The sequence below is a fragment of the Notolepis coatsorum genome (assembly GCF_963971535.1).
Source record: "Notolepis coatsorum genome assembly, chromosome: 15".
Taxonomy (NCBI): domain Eukaryota; kingdom Metazoa; phylum Chordata; class Actinopteri; order Aulopiformes; family Paralepididae; genus Notolepis; species Notolepis coatsorum.
Genome location: NC_140179.1, coordinates 67,425,749 through 67,436,358, shown reverse-complemented (window position 1 = coordinate 67,436,358; position 10,610 = coordinate 67,425,749). Strand labels below are relative to the sequence as shown.

General features: G+C 44.0%; 1 protein-coding gene across 1 annotated transcript in view; it reads right to left on the bottom strand.

Moving 5' to 3' along the window:
- Positions 1-319: 319 nt before the first annotated feature.
- The window catches only part of osbpl8 (oxysterol binding protein-like 8), a gene marked incomplete at its 3' end in the record, with an annotated part of 241,611 nt that continues 231,320 nt past the window's right edge, over positions 320-10,610 (bottom strand). The window contains 5 exon segments of the mRNA XM_084331028.1: positions 320-460; positions 5,851-5,940; positions 8,226-8,323; positions 9,386-9,484; positions 9,663-9,759. Of these exon segments, the coding sequence (XP_084187154.1) occupies positions 320-460; positions 5,851-5,940; positions 8,226-8,323; positions 9,386-9,484; positions 9,663-9,759 (525 nt within the window).

Sequence of the window (10,610 nt, the reverse complement as noted above, 5' to 3'; positions counted from 1 at the left end):
ATTTCTTTAGCTGCTTTAAGATAAGATAAGATAAGATAATCCTTTATTGATCCCCTTGGGGAAATTCGGGTGTCAAAGCAGCATGGGGGAGGGGGGGGGGATACAGGGTGGGGGATGCATAGCTTCACAGTCCTATATATACAATAATATAGTCATATAAAAAGTAATATAAATAATAGTAATATAAAATATAATAAAGTAATATAAAAAGTAACATAATATAAAGTAATATAAAATATAGTAATAAAATAATATAAAAAGTAATATAATAATAAAGTAATATAAATATAAAACAGTAGTAATAGTAAGAAGGCTGGGTTCACCTCTCGGACTCGAACTCTCCCTGCTCGTCCGACGGCACCGTGCAGCGGGTGAGCCGGCTCTGCCTCAGCTCCGGGGTGGGGTCCCAGAAGGTGTCCACCTCGCCCGTCTTCTTGTCGCTGATGAAGATCTCGCTGTCCTGCAGGGGCCACAGGGACGCGCACACACACAACACACACACACACACACATACACACACACACACACACACACATACACAACACACACACACACACACACACACACACACACACACACACACACACAAATAATATCAGTATGTGTGATTCTAACATGGTTTCAGTGAAGCAGGAGATGCTGGTATCGAGCCCAGCTCTCGCCGTTGCCGGCCGTCATACTAACACAATTGGCAGTGTTAGAGGGTGGGAAAGCCGGTGGGTGGGGATTGGACGTTGTGGACAGCGACTCCTACAGGTCGGTTGGTGCGCCTGCACAGCAGAAACAGGAAGTATCGGGGGCAGCGTGAGCCTCCCACGCGTTACTCCTCGCCACTGAGAGATCGAGCTGTCTGGTGAAAAGATGCGACAGGCTGCCTCCTCGTGTATGCAAGGCTTCTATCCTCACTACAGCCGACCAGTGGGAGGCATAGTCTAGCAACGTTCAAGACAGGGGAGGGGAGAATTGGAATTACGAAATTGGGATGGGAGAAAAATAAGGAGAAAAAGTGGATAAAAAATAAAAATAAAAAGCAAAAACACAGGACGAAGCATTTATGTATTTTTTATTGGTGGTGAGCGCCTTGCCCACTGCACCACCTAGCCGCCCTACGAAGCATTTATGTTAAAGTAAAACGTGTTCAAGTCGTTGTTAGGGAAGAAGTGGCTGATAGCTGCCAGACTGAACTAATGGCCCCGTCGTCACAATGGGCAGAGGGAGCTGCTGCGTCAATATCAAACAATCTACGTACGTGGCCAGCATACGTAGATATGCGCGCACACGCACGCACACGCACACGCACCACACACACACACACACACACACACACACACACACACACACACACACACACACACACACACACACATTCTCGGCTGGCCTCGGGGCAGCGAGGTATGAGGCAGCATAATGATTCAGGAGGTTGTTATGGGAGAGGCTGTTGTTGAGCCACCAGCGTTCTACACCAGTGTTCTTCCTCACAGCCCGTCTCGCCCAGACTCTTTCCCCCTCTCCCTCTCCCTCTATAATCTATTCTAGACTTCCTCTCCATCTATAATCTATTCTAGACTTCCTATTCTTCCCTCTATAATCTATTCTAGACTTCCTCTCCCTCTATAATCTATTCTAGACTTCCTCTCCCTCTATAATCTATTCTAGACTTCATCTCCCTCCATAATCTATTCTAGACTTCCTCTCCCACCTTTATAATCTATTCTAGACTTCCTCTCTCTCCATAATCTATTCTAGACTTCCTCTCCCTCTATAATCTATTCTAGACTTCCTCTCCCTCTATAATCTATTCTAGACTTCCTCTCCATCTATAATCTATTCTAGACTTCCTCTCCCTCTATAATCTATTCTAGACTTCCTCTCCATCTATAATCTATTCTAGACTTCCTCTCCATCTATAATCTATTCTAGACTTCCTCTCCATCTATAATCTATTCTAGACTTCCTCTCCCTCCTCTATAATCTATTCTAGACTTCCTCCCCCTCTATAATCTATTCTAGACTTCCTCTCCCTCCATCTATAATCTATTCTAGACTTCCTCTCCCTCCCTCTATAATCTATTCTAGACTTCCTCTCCCTCCATCTATAATCTATTCTAGACTTCCTCTCCATCTATAATCTATTCTAGACTTCCTCTTCCTCCCTCTATAATCTATTCTAGACTTCCTCTCCCTCCATCTATAATCTATTCTAGACTTCCTCTCCATCTATAATCTATTCTAGACTTCCTCTCCCTCCATCTATAATCTATTCTAGAATTCCTCCCCTCTATAATCTATTCTAGACTTCCTCTTCCTCCCTCTATAATCTATTCTAGACTTCCTCTCCCTCCATCTATAATCTATTCTAGACTTCCTCTCCATCTATAATCTATTATAGACTTCCTCTCCCTCTATAATCTATTCTAGACTTCCTCTCCATCTATAATCTATTCTAGACTTCCTCTCCCTCCATCTATAATCTATTCTAGACTTCCTCTCTCTCTATAATCTATTCTAGACTTCCTCTCCCTCTATAATCTATTCTAGACTTCCTCTCCTTTATCTATAATCTATTCTAGACTTCCTCTCCTTTATCTATAATCTATTCTAGACTTCCTCCCTCTCTATAATCTATTCTAGACTTCCTCTCCCTCCATCTATAATCTATTCTAGACTTCCTCTCCTTTATCTATAATCTATTCTAGACTTCCTCTCCCTCTATAATCTATTCTAGACTTCCTCTACCTCCATCTATAATCTATTCTAGACTTCCTCTCCTTTATCTATAATCTATTCTAGACTTCCTCTCCCTCTATAATATATTCTAGACTTCCTCTCCCTCTATAATATATTCTAGACTTCCTCTCCATCTATAATCTACTCTAGACTTCCTCTCCTTTATCTATAATCTATTCTAGACTTCCTCTCCCTCTATAATCTATTCTAGACTTCCTCTCCCTCCACCTATAATCTATTCTAGACTTCATCTCCTTTATCTATAATCTATTCTAGACTTCCTCTCCCTCTATAATCTATTCTAGACTTCCTCTCCCTCCACCTATAATCTATTCTAGACTTCCTCTGCATCCTCTATAATCTATTCTAGACTTCCTCTCCTTGATCTATAATCTATTCTAGACTTCCTCTCCCTCCCTCTATAATCTATTCTAGACTTCCTCTCCTTGATCTATAATCTATTCTAGACTTCCTCTCCTTGATCTATAATCTATTCTAGACTTCCTCTCCCTCTATAATATATTCTAGACTTCCTCTCCCTCCCTCTATAATCTATTCTAGACTTCCTCTCCTTGATCTATAATCTACTCTAGACTTCCGCTCCCTCCCTCTATAATCTATTCTAGACTTCCTCTCCCTCTATAATATATTCTAGACTTCCTCTCCTTGATCTATAATCTACTCTAGACTTCCGCTCCCTCCCCCTCTATAATCTATTCTAGACTTCCGCTCCCTCCCTCTATAATCTATTCTAGACTTCCTCTCCTTGATCTATAATCTATTCTAGACTTCCTCTCCCTCTATAATATATTCTAGACTTCCTCTCCTTGATCTATAATCTATTCTAGACTTCCTCTGCAGCCTCTATAATCTATTCTAGACTTCCTCTCCCTCCTCTATAATCTATTCTAGACTTCCTCTCCTTGATCTATAATCTATTCTAGACTTCCTCTCCCTCCTCTATAATATATTCTAGACTTCCGCTCCCTCCCTCTATAATATATTCTAGACTTCCTCTCCTTCCCTCTATAATCTATTCTAGACTTCCTCTCCTTCCCTCTATAATCTATTCTAGACTCCCGCCCCTCTCTATAATCTATTCTAGACTTCCTCTCCTTTATCTATAATCTATTCTAGACTTCCGCTCCCTCCCTCTATAATCTATTCTAGACTTCCTCTCCTTTATCTATAATCTATTCTAGACTTCCGCTCCCTCCCTCTATAATCTATTCTAGACTTCCTCTCCTTTATCTATAATCTACTCTAGACTTCCTCTCCTTTATCTATAATATATTGTAGACTTCCTCTCCCTCTATAATATATTGTAGACTTCCTCTCCCTCTATAATATATTGTAGACTTCCTCTCCTTTATCTATAATCTATTCTAGACTTCCTCTCCTTTATCTATAATATATTGTAGACTTCCTCTCCCTCTATAATATATTGTAGACTTCCTCTCCCTCTATAATATATTGTAGACTTCCTCTCCCTCTATAATATATTGTAGACTTCCTCTCCCTCTATAATATATTGTAGACTTCCTCTCCCCCTATAATATATTGTAGACTTCCTCTCCCTCTATAATATATTGTAGACTTCCTCTCCCTCTATAATATATTGTAGACTTCCCCCCCTCTATAATATATTGTAGACTTCCCCCCCTCTATAATATATTGTAGACTTCCTCTCCCTCTATAATATATTGTAGACTTCCCCCCCTCTATAATATATTGTAGACTTCCTCTCCCTCTATAATATATTGTAGACTTCCTCTCCCTCTATAATATATTGTAAACTTCCTCTCCCTCTATAATATATTGTAGACTTCCTCTCCCTCTATAATATATTGTAGACTTCCTCTCCCTATATAATATATTGTAGACTTCCTCTCCCTCTATAATATATTGTAAACTTCCTCTCCCTCTATAATATATTGTAAACTTCCTCTCCCTCTATAATATATTGTAGACTTCCTCTCCTTCTATAATATATTGTAAACTTCCTCTCCCTCTATAATATATTGTAAACTTCCTCTCCCTCTATAATATATTGTAGACTTCCTCTCCTTCTATAATATATTGTAGACTTCCTCTCCTTCTATAATATATTGTAGACTTCCTCTCCCTATATAATCTATTCTAGACTTCGCCCTTCTGCTAGTACGTATTTTTTCTTATAATTGACCTCAAAAGCCCTGCCCTATTTTCTTGATCCTCCAATCAGTGGTTGTTTCCAGGGATCAATTAGGTCATGGGATGTGCATCCGTCATCACAGCGTGTCTCTCATTAATGCAGTATAATGCATTATAACTTGGACAACGAAGGACACAGCTGGATAAAGGTCAAACAACGGTCAAACACAGGAGGACATACCGTGTCCAGACTGTTGCCTGCATGACAAGAGCAAAATCCTGGGATGAAGTACACCGGCTGCAACACTTACCTCACATCACTAGTACTTAATAGGGTCAGTTCCACTTTCTAACATCAACCATATGGTTCTCATATGGTGTCGTCACCACTGGCTTAAGAAATTGGACCAGTGTTGCAGGCTAACGTGAACTACACAACAAATTCTCTCTGGTGAAAACAGTGACAGGGGAGCCCCTAGATCAGGGGTTCTCAAACCTTTTCATACCGCGACCCCATTTAATTTAGGAATTTTTTTTTGGGGACCCCACACTTAAGTATTGCGTAATTTCAAATGTGGAATTAAGGAATATCAAAATAAAAAGCACACATTGTTGAACCTTTTATCGCAGCACTATGTTATCAATACACATTTATAAAACGAGGCATATTTAGCCAAAATATGTTGCCAGAACATAAAAAAGAAAAAGAAAAAAAGAAAAGAAACATTTTTATATCTAATTTTTACTTGCCAATGTGCGGGGACCCCCACTGTCACCTACCCGCAAGCCCAATTTGGGTCACAACCCGTAGTTTGAGAACCACTGCCCTAGGTGCACGAGTAGTAGGACAGTCCAATGCTTGCTATGTATCCCACAGTTCTTTGCATAATCCACGAGGAAGTGTTCCTCTACGAGGGAACAGAATCACACGTAAAGTCCCATCCCATAATGAATACTAGACAGTCAGTCATCCTTCTAACAGAGACTCACCCAGTGACCCTCCAGAGTGGCCAGCACCTCCTTGCCGAGCTTGATCTTCCCAGAGATTTGGTTGACACTGTCACTGCTGCCCAAGAATGGCTGGAGGATGGGAGAGAGAGAGAGAGAGAGAGAGAGAGAGAGAGAGAGAGAGAGAGAGAGAGAGAGAGAGAGAGAGAGAGAGAGAGAGAGAGAGAGAGAGAGAGAGAGGAGAGAGAGAGAGAGAGAGAGAGAGAGAGAGAGGAGAGAGGGAAGAGAGAGAGCGAGAGAGCGAGGGAAGAGAGAGGGAGAGAGGGGGTGAGGAGAGAGGGTGATGAGAGAGAGAGAGTGAGGAGAGAGAGAGAGAGGAGAGAGAGGGAAGATAGAGAGAGAGAGAGTGTGAGAGAGAGAGAGGGAAGAGAGATAAGAGAAATGGGGAAGAGTGAGAGGGAAGATAGAGAGAGGGATGAGAGAGAGAAGGGAGATGGAAGAGCAGAGACGGGGAGGGAAGGAGATGTTAGGGCAGATATGGGGAAGGAGTAGTAAAAGAAAGAGATAATAAAGACAGAAGAGAAGAGGAGAAGAGCAGAACGGTAGAGAAGAGAGAGAGAGAGAGAGAGAGGTGTACACATACAATTGACTAAATAAGCAACCTTAGTTGTGCACTACTCACTGAAGAAATACCCTCCAGCATCTCTGGGGAAAAAGTTACTACTTGTTCATACTAATGTTGGTCTGTTAGATGGAACTCAAACTGTTTATCTGACAGAGGGGCTTCTAAACACAGGGACACCGGGAAGACTCACTATTTCACTTAAACTGGACGCGTCAATACTTTTACCAACGGATTTCCAGTTCCGCGTGCGCATTCTGCGATCTGATTGGCCACTGACGTTTCTGGTCGTGTGACATGTGCGGCCAATCATGTGACGCCTGTTTCTTTCACCGGTTAAGCTTAGGCACTCTTTCGAAGTTGGTTAAGGTTAGAGTTTGTCTTAGAGCAGGGCGATAGAACACCAGCCCTAATTCCAAACTCTAACCTTAACCAACTTCGAAAGAGTCGCCTAAGCTTAACCAGTGATAAACTAGGCGTTAGGTAGTTTGCTGCTGGTCGAGGCGGAAATGGGCAAAGACACAGGCGCCATGCGATTGGGCGCACATGTCACATGACCAGAAACGTCAGTGGCCAATCAGATCGCACCAGAAACGTCAGTGGCCAATCAGATTGCAGAACGCGCACGCGGAACTGGAAATCCGTTGGTAAAAAAATAGACGCAAACTGGACTGGGTTGATTATACTAATCGCTATTCACAGTATTCCAGTTGTGATTGGAGGATCAAGAAATAAAGGGGGGCGGGGCTTGAGATCAAGGTCCAATTGTAAAATCAGCCTTGTGTCTATTCTACAGCATGTCCCCCCCCACGTTCACTCCCCGACAGTACCTGCTGCTACAGTAGGTAACGAAGACATAACGCAGGGGTCCGTTTGAGCAGGTGGCAGGGGGCGAGATGATTGGAGGAATGGGGCGGAATGGGGGAGGGGTCATGAATGAAGAGACGCATGAGAAACACACGACAAGAAGGTGTCCTTCTGCCCCCCCCACACAGAGAAACAACACAGAAGTAGGCCATGGTCTACTTTCAGGTTTACCATTATATCTTGAAAATGGAAGGCCAGAAGTTTGTGTCTCACAGCTCAAGGCCCTCCTCCCATAGTCGAGCGGGACGTACGCGGACCGGACTCCGCGCGGCATGATGTCGCACAGTCGTTTGAGCTCTCATAGTCGAGCGGACCTCCGCGGACCAGTTTCCTACATGTCTCGCCCCAGTTTACACAATTTTCTTCTGTCATGTCGTCGTCGTCATCCGATGTCAAAATAAAGAGTCTAGGTTATCTCCGTTTTCCAATATTTCGAAATAAAACTGGCAGTTTTACACACTTCATTTAGAAAAGCCATTCAAACTTCTCAAGTTTCTTCAGATGATGAAAAAAGACATGGTCCAAATGTATTATGAATTGGAATGGGTGACGATTAGCGATAGTAAAACTAAATTTAGCGTCATCTACCTGCCAACGTTTTACCGGACCAATCCTACCCATTTAATCATGATCCCGCCCTACTCTCACTCGGCACGGAGCGCGCGTTCAGAGGAAAATGCAGATCGGCGTCACATTAAATGCAGGTCGATGTCACCGCCGAGCAGCGTTTTGTGTGACACCAAGTGAGCGGACGTCCGCACGGTTAGAAAATTGGAGCTTCGCACTTGGGAGTCCGCTTTGAGTCCACTTTGAGTACGCTTCGAGTCCGCGCGGACCTCCGCGGAGTCCCGTCCGCGTACGTTCCGCTCGACTATGGGAGGGGCCTTCAGACATTAGAATAGGAAACGCATTGAGTGCACCGACGTACCTTTAGTTTGAACTCGAGCTGAGCGCTGTAGCCGGTCTTCTCGCAGGTGATGGTGATTTGGCCGGCCAACTCCAGGGTCATGGTGCCGTAGAAGATCCCTAGAAAAATGTGGAGGCTGCTTTAGTTCATGACAGTACACACACAGGTGCTTTTATAAAGTTTAGGCAAAAGTTTATTGCCTAAATGTTCAGTTGCTATTGCATGCACTTATCTGTGTGTCATTACACATAATGGTGCATGCTTACCAACTGTTTCACCTGTTTTATTGCAACACTACTATCACCGACATCTAAGAAGGGAGATCCCCCCTTGAACGGCCCTTCTAAGGTTTCTCTCCTCCACATTGCCTGTGGTGCATTGTTTCCTATTGCTAGGTTTTAGTGAGTTTTTCCTTACCTTCGTTGCCTGGGTGTGTTGCATTCATTTATTTTAAAAATGTTGGACTTCATGGTGTTTTTTTTTTGTTTTTTTTTCCCTTTTTCTCCCATCCCAATTTAGTCGTTATGCCAATTCCCTTCCTGGTCGTTGCGCGCTTTTGCCCCCTACTGTCGGTCTGGGGAGGGAGAAAACTACCACATGTCTTCCTCCGATACATGTGGAGTCAGCCAGCCACTTCTTTTCACCCGACAGCGAGGACTCTCACCGGGGGAGTGTAACGCGTGGAAGGATCACATCTCCCCCAGATCCTTTCCCTGCTGAACAGGCGCCCCGACCGACCAGTAGGAGTCGCTGTTTACAACGACCAGGACACATACCCCACCGGCTTCCCTCCCACTAACACTGCCAATTGTGTTAGTAGGGACAACTGACCAAGCCGGAGGTACCGCTGACAGCTGGATTCGATCCCAGAGTCTCTGCGGTGGTAGGCAAGCGCTTAGTCCGCTGTTTTGTTCTTGATTTATTGTGGTTTTTCTTCTTGACTTGTTTAAAGAAGACGTGTGCAGCCCATGGGGACATTAACGTGTGTTGTCGGGCCTTACAAATACATTTAATTTGATTTGATTTATGTTGTACATACCAAGATTCTTTGTTTTCCGTGCCTTTCCTCTGGTTCAGTTACACATTATGACTGACAAGTATGCAAGGGAGTACTCTCATGAATGTAGTCATCCCTTATAAGTATACACTACGAAATAAGGAAGCGCAATGTGCATTGGTACCTTTACAGTGGGCATAGGGCATGTTCATGACATAGTCCTCTCCCCGGTTGAGGAAGGTGAGGCGAGCCTCGCCATCCAATATGGCCGACAGGGAGTTTCCTGAAAAGACACACACATGAATGTTAATATCAACTTCTACAGCAAACTAAAGCATAATGGACGGCAATCACCATCAGGAAACTATAGCTAAAACATTCTATACATTAGCTGTGAATATGATATTGAAATGCCATACCGATATCAACAAGCCCTAGTGTGTGTGTGTGTGTGTGTGTACCATAGAATTTGGACTTAGCCAGGATACTGCCGCTGAGACAGAAGCCATCTTTCCTGTTACTGACGTAGAAGGCAGACACTGGAGGATGATGGGACACCTAGAAGAAGGTAGACAGACCATCCGTCAGAACGGCCACACTCCACGAGGGATACACAATCACACAGACCAACCGTCAGAACAGCCACACTCCACGAGGGATACACAATCACACAGACCAACCGTCAGAACAGCCACACTCCACGAGGGATACACAATCACACAGACCAACCGTCAGAACAGCCACACTCCACGAGGGATACACAATCACACAGACCAACCGTCAGAACAGCCACACTCCACGAGGGATACACAATCACACAGACCAACCGTCAGAACAGCCACACTCCACGAGGGATACACAATCACACAGACCAACCGTCAGAACGGCCACACTGCACGAGGGATACACAATCACACAGACCAACCGTCAGAACAGCCACACTCCACGAGGGATACACAATCACACAGACCAACCGTCAGAACAGCCACACTCCACGAGGGATACACAATCACACAGACCAACCGTCAGAACAGCCACACTCCACGAGGGATACACAATCACACAGACCAACCGTCAGAACAGCCACACTCCACGAGGGATACACAATCACACAGACCAACCGCCAGAACGGCCACACTCCATGAGGGATACACAATCACACAGACCAACCGCCAGAACGGCCACACTCCATGAGGGATACACAATCACACAGACCAACCGCCAGAACGACCACACTGCACGAGGGATACAGTGAGGGGATTTTTCTCTTCATACATTAATTTGGTCATTACTAGTTAACATTGTTTGTTTGCTTCATCAACCTTCTTCCCTTCCTTTCCTTAATTATATAACCATAGTTCCCCTTCCTTTCCTTAGTTCCTTCATTCTATAACCATATCTTCCCTTCC